The sequence below is a fragment of the Ornithorhynchus anatinus genome, chromosome 4, assembly GCF_004115215.2.
Source record: "Ornithorhynchus anatinus isolate Pmale09 chromosome 4, mOrnAna1.pri.v4, whole genome shotgun sequence".
In the NCBI taxonomy this organism is placed as follows: Eukaryota; Metazoa; Chordata; class Mammalia; order Monotremata; family Ornithorhynchidae; genus Ornithorhynchus; species Ornithorhynchus anatinus.
The window spans coordinates 127,950,900-127,967,244 of record NC_041731.1 but is presented as its reverse complement, the minus strand read 5'-3'; the positions used below and the strand labels follow the sequence as shown (position 1 = coordinate 127,967,244).

The 16,345-nt window shown below is 45.6% G+C and overlaps 1 protein-coding gene across 3 annotated transcripts in view; it reads left to right on the top strand.

The window, feature by feature from the left end:
- JAKMIP1 (janus kinase and microtubule interacting protein 1) overlaps positions 1-16,345 on the top strand; it is a 216,175-nt gene that overhangs the window by 142,549 nt on the left and 57,281 nt on the right. For all 3 annotated transcript variants that reach the window (XM_039911942.1, XM_039911943.1, XM_029063608.1), the window contains exons 5-9: positions 756-965; positions 2,980-3,099; positions 6,191-6,337; positions 8,314-8,454; positions 9,152-9,211. In XM_039911942.1, the coding sequence (XP_039767876.1) occupies positions 756-965; positions 2,980-3,099; positions 6,191-6,337; positions 8,314-8,454; positions 9,152-9,211 (678 nt within the window). The remainder of the gene's footprint in view (positions 1-755; positions 966-2,979; positions 3,100-6,190; positions 6,338-8,313; positions 8,455-9,151; positions 9,212-16,345) is intronic.

Below are 16,345 nucleotides of genomic sequence, written 5' to 3'. Positions count from 1 at the left end.
GGACTCACAGTCTAGAAGAGGGGAGACAGATATCAAAACAAGTAAGCAGGCATCGGTAGCATCATCCTAAATAAATAGAATTATAGATATGTACAGATCATTAATAAAAATGAATTGAATTATAATTATAAATATGTACATATATACATAAAGACTGTTTGGTGGAGAGCAGGGGTTGGGCAAAGGGAACAGTTTGGGGCAATGGGGAGGGTAGGGGGAGCAGAGGAAAAGGGGGGTTCAGTCTGGGAAGGCCTCTTGGAGGAGGTGAGCTCTCAGTAGGGCTTTGAAGAGGGGAAGAGAGTTAGTTTGGCGGAGGTGAGGAGGGAGGGCCTTCCGTGACCGCGGGAGGACGTGGGCCAGGGGTCGACGGCGGGATAGGCGAGGACGGGGGGACGGTGAGGAGGTGAGCGGCGGCAGAGGAGCGGAGCATATGGGCTGGGATGGAGAAGGAGAGGAGGGAGATGAGGTAGGAAGGGGCGAGGTGGTGGACAGCTTTGAAGCCAATAGTGAAGAGTTTTTGCTTGAAATTGAGCCTTTACTGTACACAGTAAACACTCAATAATCACGATGGACTGACTGACTTAAAACCATCTACTTCCTGCGATGAATGCCACACACCTCTAGAAGAGGTTTCTAGCACCTGGTGAAAATGATGGAAATTCTTCGCTCACGCCATCCACGTGGAGTCACAGAGTAAGACCGGAAGGGTTTCCCCCCGTGCCACGAATCTTAATGGCCTTTCTGATTCATTCTAGATGGACGAGATAAAAGGGAAAGAGCGAGTGATATCGGCCTTGGAGAAGGACTTGGGTGTCCAGGCTGGTCACACCCAAAAGCTGCTCCTCCAGAAAGAAGCTTTGGATGAGCAGCTAGTCCAAGTGAAGGAAGCGGAACGATACCACAGTAGCCCAAAGAAAGAGCTTCCGGCCGGAATAGGAGATATCTCCGAACTGATGGGCAACCTGGTAAGATCGTGTTCTCCAGGAAACGTCTCTTTCATCAATCGATCAGTTTGCTTCTTCATTCGATTGTCCTTATTGAGCGCTCACTGTGTGCAAAGCGCCTTTATGCAGCTTACAATCTAGTTGGCCTCTTTTCACCATCTGCATGTCCTGTCTCACAGCTATTCTTTAAAAAAAAAAACAAAAAAACGAGGACTTTTATTTTCATGGTATTTTTTAAGCACTTAATATGTGCAAAGCACTGTTCTAAGCACTAACTTACTATGTTCCTGGCCCTGTATTAAGTGCTGGGGTAGATACCAGAAGCAGCGTGTCTTAGTGGATAGAGCACGGGCTTGGGAGTCAGGAGGTCAAGGGTTCTAATTCCGACTCTGCCACATGTCAGCTGTGTGACCTTGGGCAAGTCATTTCACTTCTCTGGGCCTCAGTTACCTCATCTGTAAAATGGGGATTAAGAGTGTGAGCCCTATGTGGGACAGGTACTGTGTCCAACCTAATTAACTTGTATCTACCCCAGCAGTTAGAACAGTGCTTGGCACATAGTAAGCACTTAACAAGTACCATTATTATCATTATTATATCTTACAAGCCAATGAGGTTGGACACAGTCCATGGCCCACATGGAACTCAGTCTTAATCCCCATTTTACAGATGAAAGAACTGAGTCACAGAGAAGTGAAGAGAAGCAGTGTGGCTTAGCGGATAGAACACGGGCCTGGGGGCCACAAGGTCCTGTATCCTAATCCTGGTTCTGCCACATAATAATAATAATAATGGTGGTATTTGTGTAGTGCTTACTGTGTGCAAAACACTGTTCTAAGCGCTGAGGGATACAAGGTGATCAGGTTGTCCCACGTGGGGCTCACAGTCTTAGTCCCCATTTTACAGATGAAGTGACTGAGGCACAGAGAAGTTAAATGACTTCCCCAAAGTCATACAGCTGATGAGTGTCAGAACTGGGATTGGAACCCATGACCTCTGACTCCCAAGCCTGGGCTTTTTCCACTGAGCCATGCTGCCACATGTCTGCTGTGTGACCATGGGCAAGTCTACTTCTCTTCTCTGGCCTCGGTTCCCTCATCTGTAAAACGGGGATTGAGACTGTGCGCCCCGTCCAACCTGATTAATTTGAATCTACCCCAGTGCTTAGAACAGCCCTGGCATGTAGTAAGCGCTTAACGAGTACCATTATTGTTATTATTCCTATTGAAGGACACACAGCAGACAAGGGGTGAAGTCGGGATTAGAACCCAGGTTCTTCTAACTTCCTGTCCTGTGCTCTATCCACTAGACCACGCTACTTCTCGTGCTAAATTCTGGATGATTTTTTTGAAGCAAATCACTGATCGGGTTGAAAAGTATAGCGCGTGTTTCCCACCTCCGAGAAGAACTTGGGTGTGTTGCAGTAAAATAAAAATAAAATGGTGGCATTTGTTAAACGCTTACTATGTGCGAAGCACTGTTCTAAGCACTGAGGGATACAAGGTGATCAGGTTGTCCCACGTGGGGCTCACAGTTTTAATCCCTATTTTACAGATGAGGTAACTGAGGCACAGAGAAGTGAAGTGACTTGCCCAAAGTCACACAGCTGGCAAGCGGCGGAGCCGGGATTAGAACCCACGACCTCTGACTCCCAAGCCTGGGCTCTTTCCACTGAGCCACGCTGCTTCTCTACTAATAGCAAACCTATTTATTGAGCATCTACTGATTATAGTGCAGTCAGTTCAGCAATCAAAGGACATGCTCCTTGTCCACAAGGAGTTTGCACTCTGGGGAAGAAAAGCATAAGATCGAGAATCTCTTCTGTTGCTCACTGTGAGCAGGGAAGACGTCTACTAATTCAATTATAGTGTGCTCTCCTAAGTGCTTAGCACAATGCTCTGCACACAGCAAGCCCTCGATGCTTAGAGTGGATTGGTCATATGACTTCATGGCCAGGGTTTTGTAGCATCTGGATGTTTTCTTATCGCGTCCTGCCCGTTTCAAAGAGCGTATTCACGTCCTCTGCGTCTTTTAGGATCAGCATATGGACGAACGCGATGTGCGGAGATTTCAACTAAAAATCGCGGAACTGAACGCTGTCATACGGAAGCTGGAAGACAGAAATACCCTTCTAGCCGATGAAAGAAATGAACTGGTAAAATTATCCTTGCCAGCACAGATGGCGATATGTTTTACGGGAAACAAACTCAGGGGGCGGTTAGGGCAGATCATTTTCACTTGAAAACAAGTAATAGTTCACTCCTACTAAAGCGTCGTTAAAATTAGCTTGAATTATATTTGTGTCCGGGGGCGGTCCCTCAGAAGCGGAGAGGAAAAGTCCCCACTCCTATGTAATTGTCGGGAGCGGGTGCACGAGTTTTTTTAAGATGTGGCTCGGAATCCTATCCGTAAGAGAGAGGATTTAGGGCTGAGAAACACCAGAATTGTCACAATCTTGTGGCTTCTTTCCCTTGTCAGTCAGTCCGTTGTATTTATTGAGCACTTACTGTGTGCAGAGCACTGTACTGAGCAGTTGGAAGAGTACGATACGACAATAAGCAGATACATTCCCCGTCCACATCGAGTGTACAATCTAGAAGACTGTCGCTATTGTATTTTCTAAAGTTGGTTCAGACTGACTTGATTCTGACAACTTCTTCTCTCCCCAGAGCCAGTTTAGATCTCAGTATTATCTTAATGATGGTATTTATTTAGTGCTGACTCTGATCCAAGCACTCTGCTAAACCCTGGGATACGTACAGCGTGGCTCAGTGGAAAGAGCACGGGCTTTGGAGTCAGGGCTCATGAGTTCGAATCCCAGCTCTGCCACTTGTCGGCTGTGTGACTGTGGGCAAGTCACTTAACTTCTCTGTGCCTCAGTTCCCTCATCTGTAAAATGGGGATGAAAACTGTGAGCCCCACGTGGGACAACCTGATTCCCCTATGTCTACCCCAGCGCTTAGAACAGTGCTTGGCACATAGTAAGCGCTTAACAAATACCAACATTATTATTATTATTACAGGATAATCAAATTGGGATACGGTCCTTGACACAGGCTAGACTGGAGAGACAAGTAGACTGTAAACTCGTCAAAGGGCAGGGACTGTCTCTATCTGTTATGGATTTGTCCATTCCGAGCGCTTAGTACAGTGCTCTGCCCATAGTAAGCGCTCAATAAATACTATTGAATGAATGAATTTAATTCCTGTTTGACCGATGAGGAAACAGAGGCCCAGAGAGGTTAAATGACTTGCTCAGGGTCACCCAGCGGGCAAGCGATGGAGCTGAGGCTGAAACCCAGGTCTCCTGACTTCCAGTCCTGTGCTCATGTCTTATGCCGTCGAGTCGTCTCTGACCCAGAGCGACGCCATGGAGACATCTCTCCCACAACGCCCCGCCTCCACCTGCCGTCGTTCTGGTAGTGCATCCGTAGAGTTTTCTTGGTAAAAAACCGGCAGTGGTTTACCACACAGTAAACTTGAGTCTTCACCTTTGATTCTCTCCCGTGCCGCCGCTGCCCAGCACAGGTAAGTTTTGACTTGTAGCCGATGGCCCGCCACGCGCTAACCACTGGCCAAGCTAGAAATGGAATGGACAGGCCTCTGCTTCACTCTCCCTCCTGTAGTCGAGACCGGTAAAGTACTGGGAACTCCCTGAGAGGGGCCTGTGCTCTCATCGTTGCATTTATTGAGCACCTATTCTGGGCCAAGCACTGTGCTGGTTGCATAGAACCAGTGGCTCACAGTAAACAATAATAATAATAATGTTGGTATTCGTTAAGCGCTTACTATGTGCAGAGCCCTGATCTAAGCACTGGGAGAGATACAGGGTCATCAGCTGGTCCCACGTGAGGCTCACAGTCTTCATCCCCATTTTACAGATGAGGGAACTGAGGCCCAGAGAAGTGAAGTGACTTGCCCACAGTCACACAGCTGACAAGTGGGAGAGCCGGGAATCGAACCCATGAGCTCTGACTCCCAAACCCGGGCTCTTTCCACTGAGCCACGCTGTACTATTATTATTAGTAGTAGATGTATTAATGTTAACCAATCATTAATTAAAAAATGTCAGCCTATACTTGCAAGTTAAATGTAGTTTCAGGTTTTTTGGTTAAAGTGTCTATGCTTCTTCCCAGTGGGGAGAATGTTACAGTGACACAATAGCTTTTAGTCTGTACAATGCATCATCATCTAATCACCCCGTATCTCCCCCAGCGCTTAGAACAGTGCTCTGCACGTAGTAAGCGCTTAACAAATACCAACATTATTATTATCATCAAAATAGTGGTTTCTCTTAAGTGCTAATTATGTGGATACAAACCAATTGGGTTGGACACAAACCCTGTCCCACATGTGGCTCACAGCCTCATTCCCCATTTTACAAATGACGTAACTGAGGCACAGAGAAGTTAAGCGACTTGCCCAAGCCCACACAGCAGACAGTTTGGTGGAATGGGGATTAGAACCCATGACCTTCTGACTCCTAGGCCTATGCTCTAACCGCTATGGTGCACGGCTTCCCCTAATGAAAGCCCCTGGCCCACGGCCTAGTTTTATATCATTTTCCATTAGCTTTGGTAGAGTTGTACACCTATAATAATGTTGGTATTTGTTAAGCACTTGCTTACTATGTGCAGAGCACTGTTCTAAGCGCTGGGGTAGGTACAAGGTCATCAGGTTGTCCCATGTGAGGCTCACAGTTAATCCCCATTTTACAGATGAGGGAACTGAGGCACAGAGAAGTCAAGTGACTTGCTCACAGTCACACAGCTGACAAATGGCAGAGCCGGGATTTGAACCCATGACCTATGATCATAGAGAAACACGAGCATGATTTTTGATATGGCAGGCTAGCAGATATATGTTTCTAATGGATAGAGAACAGAACTGGGAGTCAGAAGACCTGGGTCCTAATCCTTGCTCCACCGCCTGCTTGCAGAGAAGCAGTATGTCTTAGTGGATAGAGCATGAGAGTCAGAAGGACCTGGGTTCTAATTCTGACTCCACATGTCTGCTGTGAGACCTTGGGCGAGTCCCTTAACCTCTCCATGCTTCAGTTCCCTCACCTGTATAATGGAGGTGAAGAATTTGAGCCCCATGTGGAACAGGGTTTGTGTCCAACCCGATTAACTTGTATCCATCCCAGTGCTTAGAACAGTGTTTGCACACAGCGAGCACTTAAGAAGTGCCATAATTATCACCGTTGACTGCTAAGCTCTTAAAATAGCCCCTGTTCTGATCCCCAGGTGAAGCGCTCTCGAGAGACAGAAGTCCAGCTGAAACCTCTTGTCGAAAAAAATAAGAGAATGACCAAGAAGAATGATGACCTGCTGCAGAGCATACAGAGGATGGAAGAAAAAATCAAAAACCTTGCAAGGGAAAACGTGGAACTGGTATGAACGTGAGGAATCAAATGTTGCATGGGGATCCCTTGAGCTATTCCTGCAGGCCTGGATAAGTCAGTCAGGCGATGGTATTTATTGCGTACTTACTGTGTGCAGAGCACTGTACTAAGTGCTTGGGAGAGAGCAATGGAACGATATATCAGACACATTCCCTGCCGAGGCCCGAGGATTGCGCGATGCAGAGCCTTAAGATTAGGCCCCATAGTTACAAGGAAAGGCACTAATCTCCAAACAATCAATCAATTAATCAGTGGTAATTACTGAGCACTTGGATTCTGTGCAGAGCACTTTACTGGGCCCTTGGGAGAGCATAGTACAATCGAGTAGGTAGACATGATTCCTTCCCACAAGGAGTTGACAGACTAGAGAGAGAGAGAATCTTCAACTTTTGCCCCAGAATTGGTTAACCATAATCAACTGTTGAAAATCTTTCCAGCGAAGCTCTCCCAGGTGCCATAATCATGGTAAAATAAATTAATTTAGCACTGAATTCCAACACATCCTGATAAACCAGTCAATCATATTAAAAATGATGGTATTTGTTAAGCCCTTACTATGTGCCAAGCACCGTCCTAAGCACTGGGATAGATACAAGGTAATCAGGTTGTCCCACGTAGGACTCACAATCTTAATCCCCGTTTTACAGAAGAGGTAACTGAGGCACAGATAAGTGAAGTGGTGAAGTCAAACAGCTGACAAGTGGAGGAGCGGGGATTAGAACCCACGACCTCTGACTCCCAAGCCCCTGCTCTTTCCAGCATGTGCAGAGCACTGTACTGGGGAAGCAGTGTTGCCTAAAGGATAGAGAAGCAGCGTGGCTCAGTGGAAAGAACCCGGGCTTGGGAGTCAAGGGTCATGGGTTCGAATGCCGACTCTGCCACTTGTCAGCTGTGTGACCTTGGGCAAGTCACTTAACTTCTCTGTGCCTCAGTGATATCATCTATAAAATGGGGATTAACTGTGAGCCTCACATGGGACAACCTGACTAGCCTGTATCTACCCCAGCGCTTAGAACAGTGCTCTGCACACAGTAAGCACTTAACAAATACCAACATTATTATTATTAGAGCCCGGGCCCGGCAGTCAGAAGGACCTGGGTTCTAACCCCAGCTTCTGCCATTTGTCTGCTTTATGACCTTGGGCAAGTCACTCAACTTGTCTCTGCTTAGTTACCTCATATATAAAATGGGGATCAAGACTGTGAGCCCCATGCGGGATAGGGACTGTGTCCAACCTGACCAACTTGTATCTACCCCAGTGCTTAATACAGAGCCTGGCACATAGTAAGTGCTTTACAAATACCATTAAAAACAAACTAAAAAGAATGCTTTGATTAATTTATTCAGTCGTATTTATTGAGTGCTTACGGTGTGCAGAAAACTGGAAAGTACAATACAGCAATAAAGACAGACAATCCCTGCCCACAACTGGCCACAGTATTCATTCAATAGTATTTATTGAGCGCTTACTATGTGCAGAGCACTGCACTAAGCACTTGGAATGAACAAATCGGTAACAGATAGAGACGGTCCCTGCCCTGTGACGGGCTTACGGCCTATTCCGGGGAGACGGACAGACAGGAACAATAGCAATAAATAGAATCAAGGGGATGAACATCTCATTAAGACAATAGCAAATAAATAGAATCAAGGTGATGTACATCTCATTAACAGATAACGGAGTTGGTAGGCAGATTCCCTGCTCACAAGGAGCTTACAGCCTAAATGGATCATTATTTACCTTAGGCGTTGATGTAAGCGGGTATTTACGAAGCTGCTCTAAATCCAGAGGGGAATTTCTACTAGAAATGCAACCTAAAAACTAAAAACCCATATTTACCAAATCAGAAGTCTCAAGTGAGAACCTGTGAAGGTGATGAACGATTACATCTGTTGTTAGAGCCTTGTTTTCCCATCAGAAAAGTTTCTCTCAAGTCCTTTCTATTTTTTTTCTCATTTTTACAGAAAGAAAAGCTAGCTAACCAAGCATCTTTAAAACGGCACACCTCCCTCAACGACCTCAGTATTACCCGAGACGAGCAAGAAATCGAGTTTTTGAGGCTGCAGGTCATAGAACAGCAACATGTGATTGATGAACTCGCAGTGGTATGTTCTCACTTTCCTCCGATGAACAGGCTCAGACAATTGAAAGTCACCAAAAGACAGTGATTTGGGGGTGATGTTAAAACTAGAGGTTTAATGTCAAGCGCTTAGTATATTGCTCCACACACAGTAGATGCTCATTGAATACCATTATTTATCACATTGAGCTAACTTTGCATAGTTAATTTCAGGATACATTTTGATTAGCAGAGAAGCGGCGTGGCTCAGTGGAAAGAGCCCGGGCTTGGGAGTCAGAGGTGTTGGGTTTGAATCCCGACTCTGCCACTTGTCAGCTGTGTGACTTTGGGCAAGTCGTTTCACTTCTCTGTGCCTCAGTTACCTCATCTGGAAAATGGGGATTAAGACTGTGAGCCTCAGTCCACTTGCCCACGGTCACACAGCAGACAAGTGGCAGAGCCGGGATTAGAACCCATGACCTTCTGATGCCCAAGCTCAAGCCACTAAGCCATGCTGCTTCTTAGCCAAAGGTCCCCCAGCTGGCCTGTGGCAGAGCTCTTATTCGAACCTGGGTCCCTCGGCCTCCACTCTCCCCTGCTGCTTCCCACAGCGTACACTTGCAGTTTGCACGCAAGGTTAATTATTGCAAGCCAAAGCCAGTTGGCTTTTCTTCACAGTGTCATTTTACCTTTTGCTTTGGTCTCCACGGAATATAAAAAAAAGTTGTTTCATTCCCTTCCAGGAAAGAGAACGGTTATTGCGTTCCAAAAGACACCGAAGAAAAAGTTTGAAGCCTCCAAAGGTGAGAATTCTTCCTTTGTCGCCTGTAGTTTAAGGGTGTCCTTTTCTTAATAATCCACCTGTTTTTCCTAGATCTCACAATCCTATGTGAAAATGCCACACCAAGGATCCTCATCACTGGCATTTATTGAGCACCTACTGTGTGCAGAGCACTGTACTTAGCACTTGGGAGAATACAGTAAAAGGATTAGGCCTTTTAGAACATCTTAATCTTGGGAGTCAGAGATCATGTGTTCGAATCCCGACTCTGCCACTGGGCAGCTGTGTGACTGTGGGCAAGTCACTTCACTTCTCTGTGCCTCAATTACCTCACCTGTAAAATGGGGATTAACTGTGAGCCTCACGTGGGACAACCTGATTACCCCAGCGCTTAGACAGTGCTCTGCACGTAATAAGCGCTTAACAAATACCAGCATTATTATAAGAATAATAAATAACTGCACTGTGCAGTGGTTAGAGTACGGGCCTGGGAGGAAGAAGGTCCTGGGTTCTGATTATGTCTCTGCCACTTGTGTGCTATGTACCTGGGGCAAGTCATTTCATATCTTGAATCTATCCCGGCACTTAGAACGGTGCTTAGCACATAGTAAGCGCCTAACAAATGTCATCATTATTACTTCTCGGTGCCTCAGTCACCTCATCTATAAAATGGAGATTAAGAATGTGAGTCCCATTTGGGACAAGGACTGTGTCCAACTTGATAAACTTGTATCTACCCCAGTGTCTAGTACAGTGCCTGGCACATAGTGAGTGCTTAACAGATACCATTAAAAAAAAAGCACGTAACGGACATCATAAAAAAGCATTTAAATAGCGAAAAAGAATGTGCTTAAAGAACACCATTAAAAGTGAGCATTCAGTGGCTAAAGCATTGCTTTTTCAGTGAGTTATTTTGTTCCTAAAAGCTCATTTGTGTTTTGAATCACTGTGGTACAGATGTAAGCAAGTCTTAATGGAATGTACATTGCATTTATTAGCGTAAGCACTTGGACTCCCAAAAATCTGAGGAAGAGGGTTTTGCCCGTTAGCAGCAGTAACAACTCGTTGGAAAAAAATGCTTTCACATTGTGCCTTTGGGACTCGGGGAGCGTGACCATGAGCATGATGAAACTGTTACAAGTTTTACTCCTTCCCGTTGACTGGGCAACCCAGAACAGGGCCAGCCGTAAGCCTCTACTGACCTCCTGGCTAGCGAAAACAGCGTGGCCTAATGGCTAGAGCGTGGGCCTGGGAATGAGAGGGCCTGGTTCCAATCCCAGCTGGGCCACTGGTCTGCCCTTCGATCTTAGTTAAGTTACTAAGAAGCAGCGTGGCTCGGTGTAAAGAGCCGGGGCTTAGGACTCAGAGGTCATGGGTTCTAATTCCCGTTCTGCCACTTGGCAGCCCTATGACTTTGAGCAAGTCACTTAACTTCTCTGTGCCTCAGTTACCTCATCTGTAAAGTGGGGATGAAGACTGTGAGCCCCACGTGGACAACCTGATTACTTTGTATTCCCCCAGCGCTTAGAACAGTGCTTGGCACGAAGTAAGCTCTTAACAAATACCATCATTATTATTATTATTTAGTGTTTTGTGCCTGTTTCCTCTTCTGTAGAGTGAAGATTAAATCCTTCTTCCTGCGGGCCCCATTAGGGACGTTGGGTTCATTCGTTCAATCGTATTTATTGAGCGCTTACCGTGTGCGGAGGCATGTACTAAGCACTTGGGAAAGTCGTCGTTTCCCCGATGAAGCCCTCTTTTCCTTGGCTTATTCTCCCTTCGGTGAAGTCTATGCACGGGGAAATGTGACCTTTGGACAGTTGACATTCACCCCACCCGCAACCCCAGAGCACTTATGGACATATCTTTAAGTTATACATTATAAATCATTTATTCGTTTTAATGTCTGTCTCCCCCACTAGACTGCAATCTTGTTCTGGACAGGGAATGTGTTTGCTAATTCTATTGTATTGTAAGTGCTCTGTTCAGTGCTCTGCACATCACAAACGCTCAATAAATACCTTTGATTGATCTACCCCATTGCTTAAAACAGTGCTCAGTACATAGTAAATGCTTAACAAATGCCATTTAAAAAAAAATAAAAACAGCATTGAAGCAATGTTTGCAGCAGCAACAGCTCTGCTGACAAGATATGGGACTCAATCAGTCGTATTTATTGAGCACTTATGGTGTTCAGGGAACTCTACTAAGTGCTTGGGGGAGTACAACATAGCAATATAACCAAATCATTGCCTCCCCACAATGAATTTGTAGTCTAGATCTTATAATCTACAGACATCAATGGAAATAAATTATGGATACGTACATAAGTGGGGGAGGTGGAGGTGGTGAAAAGGGGATGAATTCAGGGTGATGCAGAAGGGAGTGGGTAAAGGGAAAATGAGGGATAATTCAGGGAAGACCTCTTGGAGGAGATGTGCCAGGCAAGAGGTGCCAGGGATGCTCATAGAGTGGCTGTTTGGGGCGCTGAAGAGTGGCAAGCCATCCTAGAAAACAGGAGAAAGGCTCTAAAGACTGGAGAAATAGAAGCAATAGGAAACAGCATGGTCTAAGGGAAAGAGCTTGAGTCTGGGAATCAGGAGACCTTGGTTCTAATCCCAGCTCTGCCACTTGTCTGTTGTGTGACTTTAGGCAAGTCACAGTTTCCCCATGCCTCAGTTTCCCTATCTGTAAAATGAGGATTCGATACCGAGTCTCCACCCTGTTTGCGACTGTGAGCCCCATGTGGGCCAAAGCTTGTGTCCAATCTATCTTGTATCTACCCAAGCTCTTGGCATATAGAGAAAAGCCCCAATTCTCCTATTTGCCGTCACCTACACACCCATGTTCTCCTCAAGCACTTGATATTCACTCCACCTTCATCCCCGCAACACTCACGTTCCTGTCCTTATGCTCTGCCATTTCTGCTGTCAGTAATTTCCCCATCTCCCCCTCTAGAGTCTGTAAGCCCTCTGTGGGCAAGGATTATGTCCAACTACTCCCTTGTACAGTTCTCTCCCAAAAGCTTAGTAATAATAATAATAATGTTGATATTTCTTAAGCGCTTACTATGTGCCAAGCACTGTTCTAAGTGCTGGGGTAGATACAAGGTAATCAGGTTGTCCCACGTGAGGCTTCCAGTCTTCATCCCCATTTCACAGATGAGGTAACTGAGACACAGAGAAGTTAAGTGGCTTGCCCAAGGTCGCACAGCAGACAAGTGGCAGAGCTGGGATTAGAACCCACGTCCTCTGACTCCCAAGCCTGTGATCTTTCCATTAAGCCATGCTGCTTCTCCAGGTGCACAGTGCTTAGTATGGTGCTCAGCACACAGTAAGTGCTCAGTAAATGCTGTTGATTGATAACAATTGCCACAGTGGTTGAGGCCCAGTCCTGTATAAAATGGGAGATGCTGAGCAATCAATCAGTGGTATATATTGAACGCTTAGTGTGTGGAGAACTATGTACTGGAATAATAGGGAGAGTACCCTATAGCAGAGTTGGTAGACTTGTACCCTGCCCACATTCCTTTAGTAGAGAAAAAACAGATACTTCCTCCCTTATACTTCCAGTTTTACCTAGCTAGGTTGATGCTCTAAACTCAGTCTTGATTCCACACTTGTGGCCTAGTGGAAAGAGTCCGGGCCTGGGAGTCAGAAAACCTGGGTTCTAATCCCAACTCTGACACCCCTCTGCTGGGGGCAAGTCACTTCCCTTCTCTGTACTCATTACTTCATCCGTAAAATGGGGATTCTACACCTGTTCCCGCTCCTACTTAAACTGTGAGCCTTGTGTGGGGTGGGGACTGTCTGACCTGATTATTTTGTATCTGTTTATTGTTGTACTGTTCTCTCCCAAGTGCTGAGTACAGTGCCCTGCACACTGTAAGCGCTCAATAAATACAAATGAATGAAGAATTTTTCTTCCCCAGGGCTTAGAACGGTGCTTTACATAGTAAGCGTTTAATAAGTATTAGAATTATCATTATATATAACACGTCTGGGTGATGGAGACCGTACTCTGCACACAGTAAGTGCTCAATAAATACGATCGAATGAATTGTATTTTCTGAGCACGCACTACCTCCTGGTGCCACCACTTGACTGCCGTGTGACCTTGGACAAGTCATTTAACTTCTCGCTACCTCATTTACTTTATCGGTGAAATGGGGATTAAGACTGTCAGCCCGTGTGGATCAAGGACTCTGTCCAAACTGATCAGCTTGTAATTACCCTAGTGCTTAGAACAGTGCCTGGCACATAGTAAGCACTTAACAAATACCACAGTTACTATTATTATTATTATTATATTAATCGCTTAGGAGAGTAAAATACAATAGAGTTGGCACATGTTTTCCCTGCCCACAGTGAGCTTGCTGCTAATGATAGAAACTCCCAGAGGAAATGACAGATCCATTCATTCATTCAATCGTATTTATTGTGTACTGTGTGCAGAGCACTGTAGTAAGCACTTGGGAAAGTACAATACCACAATAAACAGTGGCATTCCCTGCCCACGGCGAGTTCACGGTCTAGAGGCAGGGACACAGACATCAATACAAATAAGTAAAATTATAGATATACACATAAGAGCTGTGGGGCTGGGAGGAGCAAAAGGAGCAAGTCAAGATGACGCGGAAGGGAATGGGGGATGAGGAAAAGCGAGGCTCTGTCCTGACATCCATTCACTCATTCATTCATTCAATAGTATTTATTAAGCGCCTACTGTGTGCAGCGCAAGTTACTAAGCACTTGGGCAAGTACAATGTAGCAATAAAGTGACATTCCCAGCCCACGAAGAGCTCACAGTTTCAATCCTGGGATCCTGCTCAGAGGAAGATTTTAGCTTAGTCAGTGAGCGCTTACCGTGTGCAGAGCACTGTACTGAGTGTTTAGGAGAGTACAATAGAACAATATAACAGCACGCTCCCTGCCCACGTCAAGCGGACAGCCTAGTGCTTAGGGGCTTGCGCCGTGCTCGGCCCGCTCTGTCTTAATAATGTTGGTATTTGTTAAGCGCTTACTATGTGCAGAGCACTGTTCTAAGCGCTGGGGCAGATACAGGGTAATCGGTTTGTCCCACGTGAGGCTCACAGATAATCCCCATTTTACAGATGAGGTAACTGAGGCACAGAAAAGTTAAGTGACTCACCCACAGTCACACAGCTGACAAGTGGCAGAGCCGGGAGTCGAACCCATGACCTCTGATTCCGAAACCCACGCTCTTTTCACTGAGCCACACTGCTTCACTGTCAGCTGGGTACACCTAGGGCCTGGAGTGCTAAAAGCAAGCAGACAGGCAGGGTTGCTGCAGCCTGCTCAGAGCCCCCCCTTAAAGAGATGGTTTCTTTTAGGAATCGGGTGATGCATTTTAAGGAAAAGAGATGAAATAAATGCAAAAGAAGTGGTGATTAATATTCAGGCGGTGGTTAATGAGCACTTACTATGTACAGAGAAGCAGCATGGCCCAGTGGAAAGAGCACGGCCTTGGGAGTCAGAGGTCGCGGGGTCTAATCCTAATCCTGCCTAATGAGAGAAGGTAGATTGGATGAAGACGAACAGGGAGTAAAGATTGGAGGAAGGAATGTAAAGTCAGAGGTCATGGGTTCTAATTCCAGATCTGCCACTTGGCTCTGTGACCTTGGGCAAGTCACTTAACTTCTGTGTGCCTCAGTTCCCTCCTCTGTAAAATGGGGGTTAAGATTGTGAGCTCCATGTGAGACAATGATTACCTTCTATCTACCGCAGTGCTTGGCATATAGTAAGCGCTTAAGAAATGCCATCATTTTTATTATATAAACAACCTTGGTTAGACTGATGCTACCCTATTAGCAGAAAATGAAGCAGATTTGAAGGGCTTATTATGAAAAGCTAAGGAACAGAGCAAAAAGATAGGCCCATATTCGAATGTCAAGAAAACAAAGATCATGACAACTGGAAGTTTTAACACATCTGTAGTGGATGGAGAGAAGATTTAAGAGGTGACGATTTTTCTCTCCTGGGATCTACATCACTAACACAGGCACTAGTAGTCAAAAAAATATGCTGAAGATTAGTGTTAGGAAGACTTGCCATAAAGAGCCTGGAAAAAGTATGAAATATGCTGATGTAACGATTGCCCCAAAAATACAAATTGTCCATTCTATGGTGTTTCCAGTCACAGTGTATGGCTCTGATAGCTGGATGGTAAAAAAAAAAAAAAACCCAAAAAAAGCAGGATAGAAAGAGCATTGATTCTTTTGAAGTATGGTGTTGGAGGGGGCTTTTACGAATACCATGGACTGCCTGAAAAACAAATAAATGGTTTTGGGAGCAAATTAAATCGAAGTAGTCTTTGGAAGGCCAAATGACTTCACTTAGATTAGCATATTTTGGAGACATAATCAGGAGGACTGACTCTCTGGAGAAGATGTTAAAACTAGGAAATGTCAGGGAAAACATGGAAGAGGCAGACCGGCAGCTAGATGGATAGAGACCCTAACAATTCATTCATTCAATAATATTTATTGAGCGCTTACTATGTGCAGAGCACTGTACTGAGCGCTTGGAATGAACAAGTCGGCAACAGATAGAGACAGTCCCTGCCCTTTGACGGGCTTACAGTCTAATCATGATAACGGAAGAACCGTTGGAAAGGTTGCGGATTATGGCGGAGGACGAGATGTTCTGGAGAAAGTATATCCATGGAGTCACTACGGATAGGAAATAACTCAGTGGCATTTAATAATAATAATGGTGTGTTAAGAGCACTGTACTAAATGCTGGGGAGAGTAAAGTACAGTAGAGTTGGTAGCCCTCAAGAAGCTTCCCCAGTCGCCCTCTAGACGGCAAGCCCATTGTGGGAGGGGAATGTCTGGCTTTTGTTTTATTGTACTCTCCCAAGCGCTTAGTACAGTGCTCTGCACACAATAAGCGCTCAACTGACAGTACCTTCCTGGATGGGGGGAGTCTCGGTGACACTTAGTAAAGTCAAACCTCACCTCTGATTACCAATGTTACCATGGAGAGGTTTTTACTTAGTTTACCAACGTGCAAGGGAGTGACACATACTCCACTCCACCAGGGGTCCATTACCAGTCTGCTGGTCAAGGGAGCCCGTTCTGCCAGTGTTTCTTCTTTCTGCTTCCAAGTGCTGCTGCCTCCTGCTGCTTCCGAGC